General features: G+C 36.9%; 1 protein-coding gene and 1 long non-coding RNA gene across 2 annotated transcripts in view; one reads left to right on the top strand and one right to left on the bottom strand.

Moving 5' to 3' along the window:
• LOC127946135 (uncharacterized) overlaps positions 1–18,082 on the top strand; it is a 229,990-nt gene that overhangs the window by 1,941 nt on the left and 209,967 nt on the right. The gene's annotated exons all lie outside the window — the stretch shown is intronic.
• Positions 7,039–15,500, bottom strand: LOC127946132 (phosphoribosyltransferase domain-containing protein 1-like). Its single transcript, XM_052542445.1, has 9 exons — positions 15,410–15,500; positions 15,135–15,241; positions 14,499–14,682; positions 12,963–13,028; positions 11,829–11,846; positions 9,310–9,392; positions 9,091–9,137; positions 8,860–8,936; positions 7,039–7,447 (listed from the first exon to the last, which is right to left on the bottom strand). Exons 1-9 carry the CDS (start codon positions 15,443–15,445, stop codon positions 7,400–7,402), a joined length of 666 nt encoding a protein of 221 aa, XP_052398405.1. The 5' UTR covers positions 15,446–15,500; the 3' UTR covers positions 7,039–7,399.

The raw sequence follows: 18,082 nt of genomic DNA on the forward strand, positions 1-18,082 counted from the left end.
TGGTTAGTCCCGATTTAACACAATGCGCTCCCATGATCTGAAAAATCTGCCGTTTACATACATGCAGCATGTTTGATAACAAGGGGTGTTTACTGTTGTTGTTTATTACTGTGGTTAGTAAACATGCAATCATAAAACCATCATCTTGATCTCATCTAACCATCTTCATCTCGCCTATGTTTTCTTTTATTTCTGACACGGCAACAATATTACAATAGTAAGAAAGAGAGAGTCTATAAAACACCTACCTGTTCCAGTTATTAGGTGACCATGAATCGTAATGCATCGTTTCTCAGCCAAAGCGATTAATATCCAAATATCCGATGCGTTGCAATCGATTTTCAATCTATCGACCAGAGATGATTTACAGTATATTCCATAGACAGATGAGCAGCTTCATAGTGAAAGAACACAACAGTTCGGACGGACGCGAAGAATGACTAACGTTTATAACGCAGCGCACGTCTGTATCAACGATTTGTACGCGAACACTTTGATCGGTTACATCCAGTTGTCGGCGCGACAAATACTAGTGAGGTCCGATTCGCGAACGAGTCGTTCTTTTTGAATCGGTTCTTTTTTTATTCATTTGAACCTATTTTTAAAGCGTTTTTAAATCACTTTACAATTCACTCCACATTTCAATCTCGAAAGGAAGCTGAAGATAGGCGCTTACCAAATTTACCTTAGTAACCAGTCTCTGACAAAATAGGCTAGTCAATATAGTTATGGTTAGGCCTACTGAAACAAAACTGTAACTTTAAATAAGTAGCCAAATCACCAAAAAAAAAAAAAATAATAATAATAATAATAACAATAATAATAATAATAATAATAATAATAATAATAATAATAATAATAATAATAATAATAATAAACCTTTGGAAGGGTTTTGTTTGAAGATGTCAATGTGATTTTACAGCAGCCTAACAATGAATGTAACAATAAAAACTCTAATCTCCAACATAAATTCCCATTAGATAGCATGAACAACACAGCACTTAACCTTATCAATAACATAGTTACAGTCAGTCCTAGTATTACCTAACTAAAAGCCTACTTAAACAGAAACAATAAAAAGTATTTCGGAGACATTGGTGAATCGGTTCACGAATCGTTCGAACGACCGACTCGCTGACAGACTCGGACTCCCCAAAGCTAAATACATTTGCTACATTGACTGGCGTTCATTCATAAGCCCCGCCCCCTCTGACTGCCCGCCGGTCTGTTGTCCAGTAGTATGCGATATTCAAATAAGCTTGTCCACTTCAACAAACCGGATTTCTTCTTACATAAGAGGCACATGCGTATGCATTCTCCGCTCAATTACTTACAGTCACTATTTATTAATGCGGATTGTGAGTGCTTGTGTAATTCACTACTAGTCCAGTGGCTCAGAAACTGTTTCTAAAGTCTGATATGCAACGATGTTCTACTACCAGCAGTACATTTTTTAGAGATATCATTAAGATCATGCTGTAAACATTTAGTTCTCTTTTTTTTTTTTCGTTTAATTAAAATAATTAGTTCCTCTTCCAATGGTTTGTTCCAAACACTAGTTCTTGGCAGTATTTTATGTAATCATTATTAAACAAATCCAGTTCTTCAAAGCAGTGTTGGCAATATTACTGGCTAGAATGCTAACACAAGTTGAGCACACTTGACTGGCTGACATTATGATAGCTGATTTTACCTGGAATTTAATTATTATGCAGTTTAGTGATATGCTCAGATTTGTATGCTGTCTAAACCCCCATACTGTTGTGTTCACACTTCCTTCCAAAATAAATCTTTAACATGTGCCATAACCAGACGCTCATGCATCTGTTCAGTGAGAATCTCACAGTTCTATCAAAATTTGTCTAAAATTCCAACACATTCTTTTTGGGTTTAAAGACCATTTCCACTCTCACACTCCATTATAGTGCATAGAGCATGGATGCAGTGTGAAGCTTTCGGACAAAAGCAATGGAGGGCATCAGTGTTTTGTTTGCCTCTTTCCACCACAATGCATCAGGAACAATGGGACAACTCTTGTGACCCCTTCTGAAATAAAAGGCTGCTGAATCTCAAAGAGCAGCTTTTCTCCTATTGTTTGAAGGCCTGGTGCACTATTGATGAGACAATATAAGGTTTAGAAGCATTTGCTCCTAGTTGATAAAACAAGAACAGCCACAATACTATTACTATTATATTGATAAAGTGAGTAATAAAAGTTTTCATCCATTGCTCTTCACGCTTTGGCACTTGACCAGCAGTAATTCTATTTGCTGCCATATTACTAATGGTCCACCACTTATAATCACAGAATTAACATTTACATCCTGATGTTTCAACGGGTTTATGAGTAAAATGGATTGATTGATATTGCATCTTCATATGCATCCTACAAACATAAATAATTCAAAATTCATGCTTAAAACAAGATTTTCATGCATGTGCAATGTACGAAATGAATGCAAGATTTTTAGAAGTTGAAAAAAATAAATAAATAAATAAATATATATATATATATATATATATATATATATATATATATATATATATATATATATATATATATATATATATATATATATATATATATTAGGAGAGGACAAATAAATGTATTTTTAATTAAGAGCTATAATTCTAGTAGCTCTTCTTAGTGATGGTTCAAACGAATTGGTGAATTGGTTCCTTTAAATGAATACATCACATTAATTATACAATATGTCAGTAAAATGATTTAATCGTTAAAATGATGACAAAGCTGTGATATGCATTCGGTTTATTCACCCAATTTTCTACTTTCACAAAATGCTAGAATGTAAGCTTATGACATATACAGTAGCCTCAACACAAATCATTTGGTTCAACCCACAAATCCAGGCCACTGGCACCTATTTAGAAATGAAATTGTAGCATCTGTCCCATGGCATATATTTCATTATTAGGTCTTTTGTACGTGGTCTTTTTCATCCCATGCTCCTCTGGTGATGTTGTACCTCAGAGACCCAGCTTGAGAGACTCACCCATCTCTTTGTCTGTCATTCATCAGAACAAGTTTAGGCTGCTGGGACAGAGGCGGCCAGGTTCCCACAGAGGTGTGGTTTATCGGCTAGGTAAGTTAACCGTTCCTAAGTACTGATGTTTGATAAGAGCAAGCGAGTCACAGCAAAGCCAACAAAGAGTGACTTTGTCAGTTCTGTCTCATAGACCCAAAATGCCTTTTATTCAGGGGGACAAAAGGTGGATTTTCTTCCTCTGTAATCTGTAGCTATACATTGGATACTCTAGCCGGAGCCAAGAGTGCTCTGTTAATCCTTCACTTATATAACGGGCATTTAGACCATAACACCTAAGCTTGTACTGTATAGAAAGGAGATTTTACTTTTTTTTTTCTTCTTCTTTTTTTTAACTGCACTAAGCTGCATTTTAAAACCACAAATCGCTCTCAGCGTAGTTTCTGTTAGCATATAAAGCACTTTTCTTTGGCCTGCTCTTCCATGTTTTCCTACTGACTTAGCTTTCAGCCCATACAGAAAGAAAATATATTACTTAGATATTAACAATCCATATATTCAGTTATTAAATGTATATACATTTACAGAATTAACTCTGGATACTTCTTTTATTAGCATGTACTATTTCTTGTCAAGATTTTAAACCTGGTTTCAAAACCTCAGAACGATCTCGAAGTAGAAAGAGCTACTAAAGTCTGATTTTGTGATGGCTGTGCTTCAGAATGAAATTATTATAATCTTAATTCAAGAGATGAAGCTTTTTGAAAGTCTGACAGTTATTAATGTTGTGTCCTACTGTAAGCTTATCCCTGCATGGTTTCCAAAGTAATTTCCCTAACACTGATTATATATTGTGTAAAATATTAAAATATATTAAGTAATACATAGAGAAAATACGTAATGTATGTAATTTTATATTCAATAAAGCATTTTATAAAATAAAGATGTTCATGTGATAAAATGTTTTTGTGTTATACACACACACACACACACGTTTGTGAGAATATATGTGCTATGTATGTGCATTATTTGTACACAATTACAAAAAATTACAATCTTATAGTGATTTTATACTCACCGTGTTGCCATGACTTTAACAAGACTTCCAGTTGTCTAATTTATTTTCAGTAAAAACATTTTTCCTTGTTTTATTAAAAATTAGCTTCTTTTTTGTCTTCATTGCTATATATTTCTAAATGTATCTATATCCATACATGGTGCATGTGTATATTAAACACTATTTCCCATACAGTGAAGCATTTTATTTACTATATTGCATTATATTTTCAAGTATATTCCCATATATTTTTGATTTGTGTAAGGTTGATATCCTCAGAAATCATGTTTAAACTGCATTCTCCAGCCATGAGGTGCAGTAACTGATGGCAGATGGAGACTGTTGGCATTTGTACCCGGCTGGCGCCCAGACTGAGTCATGGAAAGCTCGGTGTGAGGCACAAACAGCTCGCACTTGACACTTTAAACCAACCATGCAGTACAATATTATAACCAGACTCAAAAAAAAATACTAATTTCTTGATATAGTGGATTAGTGCAAATAATTGCGTATGATGTTGTATAAGAATCATTGTAAGGTTGCCTTGGTTGTGTTATCTAATGCCCTTGGAGGTGTTTGCATCCCTTTTTGCTTATTACTTGAATTCAAGAGCTAGACTTTTCAAGCGGATTGTCTGTAAGACAGCAGATCCAAAGCAGATGAGCAGAAATTCTCAGGGAACATCAGCTTTGAGTTCTGTATTAGCGCACTAAATTTCCAGTGAATTCAATGCTTGTCTGAGATGTGAGATTACCACAGCAGGTTGTAAAGTAAATCAAGCCCTCACGTTAGTTTTGTCTGGTTGTCCACTGACAAAGGGGTCAAACCCCAGGCAAGACACTGGGAAAATAGTGTCATCCAAGTTTCAACAGCAATTTCTAATACCGTATTTTTCAGACTATAAGTCGCATCAGTCCAAAAATACATCATGATGAGGAAGTAACATATATAAGTCGCACTGGACTATAAGTTGCATTTATTTAGAACCAAGAACCAAGAGAAAACATAGCCGCGAGAGGGCGCTCTATGTTTTCAGTGTAGACTACAGGAGCACTGAGCAGCATAGAGCGCCCTCTCACGGCTGGAGACGGTAATGTTTTCTCTTGGTTCATTTCTCTTAGTTCATTTCTCTTGGTTCATGTTAAATTAATTCTGATAAACAAGTCGCACCTGACTATAAGTTGCCGGACCAGCCAAACTATGAAAAAAAGTGCGTACTAAATCATCTTTATTTAGGGCTTTTTAGATGTTCTTTATTTCGTGCCCCTTTATAGTGAGCAAATACATCCTTCTGGAGCCCAACAGAACAAGCTGAAGGCATACATTTATTTATGTGTTTTTGTTTGTTTGACATTATTCTTTTGTATATTTTATTGTACGTCCTCTGTAGAAGACATCAGGACTCGGTTATAAAGAAAACAAGGCGAGACAATCAATGAAATGTATCAGTTTTTAGGTTTAAGGCGACACTCTACATTATTTCCACTAGCTGTTTTGTTGAAATCACAGACAAATGCCCGAAATTGGAGGCAAATTGGTGCTCATTCATATGTGTGACAATCGCACAGTGTGTGTTATCAAATAAAATAAAATAAATAAAAGTTACGCCTTCTTTCTTTGCGTGAACATTTGGGGCGACGTTATGCTAATTTTCATGTGGAGACATGTGGAGGTGTGTTAGAATGAGCCGTTTTAGGTAGGAGTGGTTGATTTAACTTTTATAAAGAATATCTCTTCGGATTTGAGACTTTAAGTCTTTGCAACTACAGATCTTTTTTTTTTTTTTTTTTTCTACACCAGGATCTTGTAACAATCCACAGAGAAAGAAAAAATGTAATCACATCATACTGTATGACCCCTTTAAGTCCTGTAAGCTGCAAGGTGGGGCATCCATGGATCGGATTTGTTGGTCCAACACATCCCAGAGATACTCCGTCAGATTGAGATCTGGGGAATATGGAAGCCAAGGCAACACCTTAAACTCTTCGTCATGTTCCTGAAACAATTTCCGAACAATATTTGCAGTGTGTCTGGGTACATCATGCTGAAAGAGGCCACTGCCATCAGAGAAGACCATTGCCATGAAGGGGTGTACTTGCCTCTGTCTGCCTGCCTGCCTCCTTCCCATAGTCCCATCATGCTTCCTGCTGCCATCGCTTCCCCAGACAAACAACGCAATGCACCCGACCATCCACCAGATCAAAAAGTAAGAGTAATCCATCAGACCATGGAACCTTTTTCCACTGCTTCATGGTCCAGTTTTGTCACTTGCTCATTGTAGGTACTTCCTGTGGTGAACAGGGGTCATCATGGGCCCTCTGACCGGTCTGTGGCTATACAGCCCCATACACAGTAAACTGCAATGCAATGTGTGTTCTGAGATTTTTATTATGGCCAGCACTAAGTTTTTCAACAATTTGAAGTACAGTAGCTCTTCTGTGTGAATGGACCGGACTGGCCTGCCTTTGCTCCCCATGTGCATCAATAAGCCTGAAGCACTCATGACCCTCACACCGGTTAGATCTCCTTCCATGCACCACTTTAAAATAGATACTAGTAACCACTGCATATCGGGAACACCCCACAACATGTTTTTTTTTTTTTTTCAGTTTCTAACAAATGCAATTCAAGAACAGACAGTTCACTTGCTGCCTAATGCATCCCACCTCTTGACAGGTGTGCCTGTAATGAGATAATCAATGTTATTCACTTCACATCTCAGTGGTTTTAATATTATCAGTGTATAAACTGTCTGTTTTTTTTTTTTAGATAAGCATGTTTTAATGCCAAACCTCTGGGATAGAATCCAGTATCCATGCACCCTTTTAAAGGACAAACAGTTTAAAGAATGGGTGGATGTAAAACTTATACTATTGATCTGCAATGTCTCCTCAACAGATGAAATATGATGCTACATCCTGATGTCCATTGCAAAAAACAGTGAAGAAAGCACTGATATTGTATTTAAAGAAGCTATCGAAATTTCAGAATTTTTTATTTATTTTTTTTTAAACCAAAAGAAGGAAAAACAGTTGTTATCACCAAACCCACAAGCGTGAGATGTCCTCAGTGGCATGGATGCTCTCTTAAACAAATGTCTTCTAAGAGGACAAAAATGAACAGCTGGGCTCTTAAACTGACACAGCATATAAAATGACACACAGTAAGTCTGTTTTCCACATCATATCATGTTAGTATTGCAATGTGACTTACATGCAAAACATATTATATTATATTTCAAACATAATTCAGCATGTGTTACAGTAATCTTTTGTCACAACGAGGTTTTCATCTGTTATGGTAATAGAAATGTCCATTCCTCTTGAAAGGAGTTTTGTCACACTTTATATTTCTGCTTCCCCGTCTCACTGATGACGCAGATGTGCTGTGAAGGGGAAGAAATCGTTTACGTGAGTCAAGCGATAAATGAAGCAGAAAATAAAGCTGTAGAAGTATGTTTGCTTCTGTGTGACAGAAATATGTTTTCCATCATATTTACAGCTGGAGGAGGGACTTTTACTTATGATGTGTGATGCTGATTAGAGTTTCTAGGAAAGATAAATGCTGTGCTGTATGCCAGAATTAATCTGGATGTTCACCAAGTCCCACTCAGTGCTCAGTGATGACGTTCAAGCTGCAGGTTAATATAACTGTGAGAATATATATATATATATATATATATATATATATATATATATATATATATATATATATATATATATATATATATATATATATTCCTTTTTTTTTTCCTTTTTTTTTTTACAGTTACTGGCTATAGTTTACTGGTTGTGCTATATTTGGATGCATTTGAATGTAGTCCTGCCCAAAATTCAGTCAATGTTGTTAAGTTGGGCTACTCCAAGGGCTCAACTGATAAATGGCATATCTACATCATCTGAACCTATTTTAGGAGGAGTGAGCATGAAGGGCCGTAAGCTGATTGTAGAAAAAAGTATGAATGAAATTTTACAAATTCAGACAAATTAGCCACCAATTCTCAAGAAAAAATAAAAAAAAATAAAAAAAAAATTAATGTTATGATTTGTCATTACAATGTGTTTTTTCTGTGGCTCCAGAAATAAATGCCATGTTATACCTGTTTAAAGGCTTGTTCACTCCAAGAACGGTAACTATAATAAATACAATGATAATTATATTGGCATCCACACCAACACACCATTATGTTTATTATAAGTGTAAACTGTCATTTTAAATTCTCAAGCTCTTTTTAAATGATTCAAATTGCATCATTAATGTTCCTGTGGCTCAGTGGTAGAGCATTGCGTTAGCAGCACAAAAGGTTGTGGGTTCAATTCCCAGGGAACATGTTATGTAACTTTTTTTTTTTTTTTTTTTTTTTTGCATGAATGCATTGTAAGTTACTTTGGATAAAAGTGTCTGCTAAATGCATACATTTAAAATGCATCATTCCTGTGTTGTTGTTATAGCTGTGATGTGGACTTCCCTATTCTCATAGAATTAGAACAAAAATTAAAACCTTATAGTTTTCGTTGTCATTAAAGCAATCATCCTTGGTGAAACTGGGTCTTAAGACTACTTTGAAAGATATTTCTGTTCCATGGTTTCTATTCTGTCTGCCTGTGTTTTCTCCCTATGTTTGAGTTTGTTTCCATAGTTACTAATTATGTTTACATGGTTTCTGATTGTATTCACCTGTGACTGGTTGAGTTCCTCATTTACCTCTGTATATATCTAGCCATGTGGTTCTCTTCAGTTTGTCAGTTTTTGTCTTTGTTGCTGTTTTATTTATTTAAAATAGAGCCGTGATCTTACATTGAGGTCTCTGAAGTACTCATTGTAGTCTAGAGCGTAACCCACCACAAAACGATTAGGAATGACAAATCCAACATCTGCAAAAAAAAAAAACATAAATAACCAGATCACTCTAATCACAGTCATGTTCAAATAATCACTCTATTCCCTGTGTTTTATTGTGATTCAACGCAATATCACGGCTCATTTCTGCCGGCCAGAAGTAGTGTTAAAGCACCCTTGAACACTCACAGTCTGGGAGCTCCGCCGCCCCGTGAGGAACCCTCTTCACCAGAAGACTGAGTGAGGAGACGCAGGAACACATTAACATCGCTGACAAAACACTCCTAACCTCCATTAGATCTCATTCAAAATAATGAAAATGTCAAGATCTGCCCCTCTAGATTTGTAGATTCATTCTCAGGCTGCGCATCCTCTTACATTGGTTTAAAGTAATTCCTCTGATCTCACCCTGCAACTTTAACCATTTTGGGCTGGAAAGTCTCCACGTGCTGTAGAAGGGCTCTCATGGTCTTTCCTGTGTCCACTATTGCCTGTGAGGAAATTAATTCATATAAGATTACACTGGGATGGATATGTGGTGCTACATGAGACAAAAGCTCTGTTCTAATAAGCTGGCTATTTACATTTTGTCTTCCAGTGGAGTTCTGCAGGTGGGTTTGCTTATAAATTATTATTTGTACTATACATAGAGAGCAATTTTGTGAACCATAACAATCTCTTTCTTCACATGAATTGAACTGATTTCAAAAGAGTTTGATGTTACGAAGCTAACGATGCAATACTCAAGTTAGCATAAACGGTATATCAGAATTTGTGGTTGCTGAGAGTAGTTAATGTTTAAGAGTAGTTAAAGAAGTCTTAATGTCCTTATGGTTAGAGAGTTGGACTCATAACCCAAAGGTTGTGGGTTCGAGTCTTGTTCCGGCATGGATTGTAGGAGGGGGGAGTTCATGCTGTGTTTGTCTGTATATTCACTTTGTTTGGGATAAATGCAGAGTACTAATTCTTACAGTTTAATAACGTTTCTATTTGAATATATTTTACATGTATTCTGTGATAGAAAAGTTTTCTTTAGTGTTTCATGATCTTTCAGAAATCATTCTAAAATGCTGAGTTGGTGCTCAAGAAACATTTTTATTGTTATCATTTGAAAGTAATTGTCCTGCTCTTTTATTTTGGAAATCATGATACCTTTTTTTTTTTTTTTTTTTTGGATTCTTTGATAAACCAAAAATGTAGATGAACAGCTTATTTGAAATAGAAATCTTTAACATTATACATGTCTTCACTGTCATTTTTGTCCAATTGAATTCATCCATGCAAAACAAAATGATTAAAGCAAATAAATAAACTAATAAATAAATAGATGCACACACACATTGAAAGCATCCATCTCCACTTTGTCCTCCATCTTTCAGTTTTCACTGAGCTCACTGCAATGCATTCTGACAGCTCTACACAGCTCAGCATCTCTACAGTGCAGCTTTATTATGATGCCTTTTATAACAGAGCTCATTTTTCAGAGTGAGAGAAAATTAGTGTTTAACTTACAAATGAACCATACAGTATAGAAGAACAGAACACAACTTTTAATGAGAGAATATAAAAGTTAACAAAACTGACTGGGGTTATGGGGAAAAAAGATCAACAGCACTGTTTGTACTTAATGCAACAGCACATGTGATGGAGTGATCTACACGGGTGATTTCAGACTGGAAAATATCTGTTGTGAAATCTGATCTGAAAGGAAAATACCTTTCTACTCTATTGTTTTCCAGAAAGAAACCAGACTACCCTGCACATGTGCCATGGTTCATAAAATAACTCTGTTTGCTTCTCTCTTGTACTTTTATTTCAGCTGGCTTTTTAATTTTTTTTAATTCTTTTTCCATGATCAGGCTTTCAGAATATCATTTGCAATTATTCTGTTCATTTAAAGAATGCATCTGCATACACGCACACACACTGTCAGGATCCTGCCCTGACAGCCCTGTCCATCTTGTCTCTGTTCCATGTTTCTTTGTTTGTTTTGTGTCTAAGCACATGGTTCTGTCTTTGTTCATGTCTGGCACGTGCTCCTCTTGTCCCACCTCCTTGTTACCCCTGGTCACACCCTCTTGTTTAGCCCTTGTCTGCTTGATTGTTTTCACCTGATCCTCATGTGTACTGCACTATATATTGGGCTTTCTTTCCTTGTGTCTCTGCTGGTTCGTTTTTGGTGTTTACTGGTTTCTTGGGCCAGAATTGATCCTTTTGATCTTGCTCAAGTTGTTATTGATCTCTTGTCTAGTTAATCAATATCCTTGGTTACTTTTTGACTTTTAGTTCTATCTAGTTCTTGTTTTTTGATTGTCCACATCCTAATCTAGTTTTTGTTTTTACCCTTAGATTTAGGGTTTCATTTACTCAGTTTGAGAGTGCAGTTCCTTTTTGGATCTTGGCTTTTTGTTTAAAACTCTGATTTATTTATTTGGATAGTGTTGTTTATTTTGCCTTTTTGTTTACTCTTTATTTTCAATTGTGTTTTTCATTTGAGTCTAGTCTTGTTTTTGTGTATTGTCCTGTCTTGCCCCACTCAGATTTCCTGGCCACTGAACCCCACTGCCTGGAAGCAGCTCACCTCTCTCACGTCAAGTCTCTGATCTTGTGAGTCTCTACCTGGCGACTAGTCTGGTGACATTGGAGTTTCACTTGAAGCTACGGGTTTCCTGTGTCTACCTGGCCCTTCCTCTGGAGCTGCCTACTCTGTGCTTGGGCCCGTGGTCATCTTGGACTGTCTCAGTGGTCATCCCTCCTGCCCGTATTGTCTGCCCTGCCCGTCTGTTTGAACTGTTTCACTGCAAATTCCCCAGCTGTTCCAGTCTTCATCTTGTTAATAAAATACCCTTGTCTGCTCATTCTGCATTTGGGTCCCATTTCTTGCAGATCCCTGACACACACACACACACACACACACACACACTTACCTCCACAATCAAGACATTCTGTGTAGCATGTTGGGAGGAAAACACATAGAAAAAGTGTCAGAATTTAGAGATTGCAAAACATTTTGCCCCCCCCACACACAAAATAAAAAGTTACGGTAACACTTTAGTAGGGTCCAATTCACACTAATAACTAGTTGCTCATTAGAATGTCTATTATTAACATATTGGCTGTTTATTATTGCTTATAAAGTACATATAATGCATGACATCCATAATCCTACCCAATACCCTAAACTTAACAACTACCTTATAAACTATTAATAAGCAGCAAATAAGGAGTTAATTTAGGCAAAAGTCAATAGTGAGTTACTAGTGAGAATTGGACCCTAAAATAAAGTTTGACCAAAGTTACATACAATGATTAAGCACAATCAAATATACTTCAGCACATCTTTAGCTGGGCTTCAGAACTACATCAGCACAATTTAAGTGCAAAAAGTAGTTTATTTTCCAATTTAGCAGATTTTAAGTTAACCAGTTTACTATACTAAAAGCACAATTACAGGGTATTTATATTAAGCACATAAATATGTAAATGTATTTGTAGTTTACTTAGCATGAAATAAATGTATTTAAAATATTTTTTTTAATATATAGTTTTCACTAGGGATGAAGCACCTTTCTAAAAACAAAGCAGATTTCTGTTTGAAAGCAGAAGCACTGGATGAATCACTATTGATTTATTCAGTCAAATACGTTTGCAAAACATGGTCTGCGATTCTGTTTGATTCTTTCAGACAGTTCACTAATGCACTGAAACGTTTGTTTTGTTGACACTGTGTAAACTACAAAAAAGAGAATGTGAGAAAACTGTGACGTCATGCACAGACATAAGTGTTTAGCCGATAGGAATGTACATTAAACTTTTCAAAAATGCAAAGAACTTTTCTGTCTTTAGTACAATAATTGTCATGTAAACATACCCTAGGAAAAGAAATTCCAACTCTGTTCAACTAGCCACCATATGATTTGAGGTTTCATTCATTTTTTTTAGCAATCTGGGTTTGTTCAAATCACTAACCCTAAACTGTGTATGTACAATAGTGCCTTATAATTATTATACAGCTGTTTTATTTTAATGCATTCTTATGACCAATAATAATGGAACAATACCTTGCCTTTCAGCACAGAGAGGTCATCTGGTCCAATTATGTGCATATCTTCAGTGGACTTGTCATTCTGTAGAACACACAGTGGGGAAAACACAGAGACAGACGTTAAAAGCCCCCTGCTGTGACCCTGTCAGCACATATGATGGGCACATACAGTCTCTATAGACAAGAGCACCACGAACACAAGCAACTGCCATACGCCCCACAGAAGCTGCTTTTGTCTGATGAGACAATTGGGTTGCGTCCTCTGCTCAGGGTCAAGTAGATCTTCTGTGAAGGGGTGAAGTGGCTCTTCTGTGCCTGAGATTAATGTTCAGGGTTGGTTGTTTTCAGACAGGAAGTGGAGCCCCTGGCTGATGGACTGGAGGCTCCTCAGGAGCCCATGAGTAAAACAGCCGGCTATGAAGACCCATCCATCCACGACAGAACAATTGGACCTTTACTGTATTCTCAGAGAGGATTCTGTCTGTGTATTCCATTTTTCAGTAATTTTGTTGTGTGTTTTATTGTTAAAAAAAAAAAAAAAATGTACTTAACTTTTTGTTTTGTTTTTGTTTTTTAGGCTATATCAAGTTAGACACTACTGTATCTGAAATAATAATAATAATCATATATATATATATATATATATATATATATATATATATATATATATATATATATACTTTTTTAATATATATTGTATTTATCTATATTATTTCAGTTTATTGCATTTCAAGCATTTATTCATTTATTTATTTATTTATTTTTTTTTTATTGTTTTGGGGATTGTCCATTGTCTTAAATATTCAAACCCAAACTTATGTTGGGGACAGAGCATTCATGCATTCATTCTCTGAAAATTTGCATGAAAATTAACTCACTTTTATTTATTATTATTATTATTATTATTATTTTGATTTTTTTGCAGTCAAACAATTAATCAAGAATACACCGTTAATTTGTCTAATGTTGATGCACTGATCTATTCCTAATAATGAATGAATGAATTCTATCCAATAACCAAATGCCTAATATATTTTTATGCCTATAATGCTACTTTATATTTTTGCTAATGTAGTAAATCATATATCATCCTCGTATTCCAGCATTTTCGTTTGGGCAATACATTTACTGTGCACAGCAGAAATAGTACAGTAGCATGGAAATATGTTATTCTTAGCACATGCACGCACTTTTCTGAATAACATGCACATAGAATTTGAGCGCCATCTGCTGATCACAGACGATCACTGACACTTGGTGTTTACAAAATATTAGTTTGCAGTGTATTATTATTATTATTATTATTATTATTATTATTATTATTATTATTATTATTATTAATATTATTATTATTATTATTATTATTATTATTATTATTATTATTATTTGGTCATTTCTGGGTTTAAAAAAGAGCTAATGGGGATTTGAGGGGTGTGTTTTTATGTGAACTAAACTCTGAACACTTTAAACAGATGTGTTGTGGATTTGAGCACTCTGCTATCAAACAGAAATAGTTTTGGCTATTATGCTTATGATCGCTGTGCTTCCTCACCATATAGCTCTTGAAGCGGATGAACTCTACTCTGGTGGTCAGTCTTCTGTTGGCGCTGCGGCTCTGAGCTTTAATGGACTCCACCAGGTCCGAACAGAACTTATATCCTCCCTTCAGAACACACAGAACCATCAGATCATGATGTCCGATGTCTTCAAGGATGTCTCTGGCCAGACACTCAATCCTTCAAATCACATGAGATCACAATGTCACAAACTCTCTGTGTGTGTGTGTGTGTGTGTGTGTGTGTGTGTGTGTGTGTGTGTATGTGTGAGGAGGTCATGTGATGTCAGAAATTAGATTTAAGGGTCACATGAAGTTAATAGGCAACCCAAAATTCTTTGGAATGTGATTGTGGAGCTAAGAAAGCACAAGACTAAACAATGAATAGTTGAGAACATAAACTCTCTATATTGCATTTTTTATGTATTCATTTCAATACAAAATGCCAGGCATATTTAAGTAACAGAAATTTTACAATGAGTTATCATTGATATCTTATTCTTCATAAACATTTTGCTCCTCAGTTTTGTTCTCCTGACAAAAAGATCCATGGAATCTCACACGTTTATTAAGTTTAGAAAAGCTGTACAGCAATTGTCTATGGAGGTGCTCTGTGTCCAGCAGCGTGTTTACCTGTTCATAATGACTCCATGAGGGATGTACACACACTCCAGATCACCCCGATAATGCTCAGGATAATTAAACAGCTCCAAACTGTAACCTGACCAGCTGTCTTTAATCTAAACCAACCAAAGACAGAACAGAAATAAAATGGTCCATATAAAGTTTACTAAAAGTAGAAATGCAAAAAGCAATGCAAAAATAAAACCACTAAGTAATGATGCAAAATTAAAAAGCTCTCTGTTGCAATTGTAATGAATAAAATCCAGTATGTTAGGCATATTTACCACAACGCCTGGTTCTTTTCTCTGGTCAGCTGCCATCTCAGTGCTTGTATGTGTAAGAGTGAATTAAGCTGTGATACTGAGAGAAAAGCAGACGTCTATGCACCCACCCCTTCACACGAGGAAACAGACGGGGAGGTGTTTCCAATGTTTTCATTATAAAAAAACTTTCCTTTCTGATAGACATAGGCAAAGTTTTATACAAAGGCAATATACACATATATATATATATATATATATATATATATATATATATATATATATATATATATATATATATATATATATATATATATATATTAGTGGTGGGCATAGATTAATCTAGATTGATCTAGATTAATCTCACTGTGATCTCCGGCCCGAGACTTGAACCTTAGGGTTAGGGATCATACACTAGGCCACAACTTCCCCAAAAGTCATCAAGTCATCAGACATTTAATTGTAAAAAAAAAAAAAAAAAAAAAAAAAATATATATATATATATATATATATATATATATATATATATATATATATATATATATATATATATATATATATATATATATATATATATATATATATATATATACACCCTACCATTTAAAGATTAACCATTTGAATTTTTTTTTTTTTTTAGGAAACTGATACTTTAATTAGGCAAGTATGCTTTGAAATTGTACAAAATAATACATTTTGTGAGTAATAAATGCTACTTTCTATTCTGGTAATCTGTTTTTGAATATCAGATCATCATATTAATATCATGTGACTCTGAAGACATACCATCACAAGAATAAATCACAAATATTCAAAATATATTCAAACTCAAAAATTAACTTTTTAATTGTAATGATATATTTCATAATATCACTGTTTTACTGCATTGTTGTTCAATTAAATGCAGACATGAGCATAAAATACTTATTTCAAAAACATTTTTTTTTAAAGATGTAAATAAACCGATTATTTGAGTGTGTTTTAAAAGAAAGTACTGTTTCAGTCTTTTTGCTAATTAATTTTACTTTGTTGGAACTGCTCCTGCTCCTCTCACTGCATCTCTCACTGCTCCTGCTCCTCTCACTGCTCCTGCACCTCTCACTGCATCTCTCACTGCTCCTGCTCCTCTCACTGCATCTCTCACTGCTCCTGCATCTCGCACTGCTACTGCTCCTCTCACTGCTCCTGCTCCTCTCACTGCTCCTGCTCCTGCTCCTCTCACTGCTCCTGCTCCTCTCACTGCTCCTCTCACTGCTCCTCTCACTGCATCTCTCACTGCTCCTGCTCCTCTCACTGTATCTCTCACTGCTCAAGCTCCTCTCACTCCTCCTGCTCCTCTCACTGCATCTCTCACTGCTCCTGCTCCTCTCACTGTATCTCTCACTGCTCCTGCTCCTCTCACTGCATCTCTCACTGCTCCTGCTCCTCTCACTGCTCCTGCACCTCTCACTGCTCCTGTTCCTCTCACTGCTCCTGCTCCTCTCACTGCATCTCTCACTGCTCCTGCTCCTCTCACTGCTCCTGCACCTCTCACTGCTCCTGTTCCTCTCACTGCTCCTGCTCCTCTCACTGCATCTCTCACTGCTCCTGCTCCTCTCACTGCTCCTGCACCTCTCACTGCTCCTGTTCCTCTCACTGCTCCTCTCACTGCATCTCTCACTGCTCCTGCTCCTCTCACTGTATCTCTCACTGCTCCTGCATCTCTCACTGCTACTGCTCCTCTCACTGCTCCTGCTCCTCTCACTGCTCCTCTCACTGCATCTCTCACTGCTCCTGCTCCTCTCACTGTATCTCTCACTGCTCCTGCATCTCTCACTGCTCCTGCTCCTCTCACTGTATCTCTCACTGCTCCTGCTCCTCTCACTGTATCTCTCACTGCTCCTGCTCCTCTCACTGTATCTCTCACTGCTCCTGCTCCTCTCACTGCATCTCTCACTGCATCTCTCACTGCTCCTGCCCCTCTCACTGCTCCTGCACCTCACACTGCTCCTGCTCCTCTCACTGCATCTCTCACTGCTCCTGCATCTCTCACTGCTACTGCTCCTCTCACTGCTCCTGCTCCTCTCACTGCTCCTCTCATTGCTCCTCTCACTCCTCCTTCTTCTCTCACTGCTCCTGCTCCTCTCACTGCTCCTCTCATTGCTCCTCTCACTGCTCCTGCTCCTCTCACTGCTCCTGCTCCTCTCACTGCATCTCTCACTGCTCCTGCATCTCTCACTGCTACTGCTCCTCTCACTGCTCCTGCTCCTCTCACTGCTCCTCTCACTCCTCCTTCTTCTCTCACTGCTCCTGCTCCTCTCACTGCTCCTCTCATTGCTCCTCTCACTGCTCCTGCTCCTCTCACTGCTCCTGCTCCTCTCACTGCATCTCTCACTGCTCCTGCATCTCTTACTGCTCCTGCTCCTCTCACTGCTCCTGCTCCTCTCACTGCTCCTCTAACTCCTCGTTCTTCTCTCACTGCTCCTGCTCCTCTCACTGCTCCTCTCATTGCTCCTCTCACTGCTCCTGCTCCTCTCACTGCATCTCTCACTGCTCCTGCACCTCTCACTGCTCGTGCTCCTCTCACCTGCTCCTGCTCCTCTCACTGGGACTGCTCTTCGCCCTGGGCCCTTTGCTCTTACTCTTCCTCGTCCATACATTACAGTGTTTGTTTTTTTTCTGTTTCCAAAAACATCACTCTTCAAAGTCCTCATTTTA

The sequence above is a fragment of the Carassius gibelio genome, chromosome A24 (assembly GCF_023724105.1).
Source record: "Carassius gibelio isolate Cgi1373 ecotype wild population from Czech Republic chromosome A24, carGib1.2-hapl.c, whole genome shotgun sequence".
NCBI classification, from domain to species: domain Eukaryota; kingdom Metazoa; phylum Chordata; class Actinopteri; order Cypriniformes; family Cyprinidae; genus Carassius; species Carassius gibelio.

What these genes read in the sequence shown, in the direction of transcription:
- LOC127946132 (XM_052542445.1), bottom strand. Translation starts at nt 15,445, where the DNA reads ATGGCAGCTGACCAGAGAAAAGAACCAGGCGTTGTG. An exon ending in AAAATGGTTAAAGTTGCAGG is followed by an intron (nt 9,138 to 9,309) that starts GTGAGATCAGAG and finishes CTCCTCACTCAG; the next exon opens with TCTTCTGGTGAAGAGGGTTC. An exon ending in GGCGGCGGAGCTCCCAGACT is followed by an intron (nt 8,937 to 9,090) that starts GTGAGTGTTCAA and finishes TTTTTTTTGCAG; the next exon opens with ATGTTGGATTTGTCATTCCT.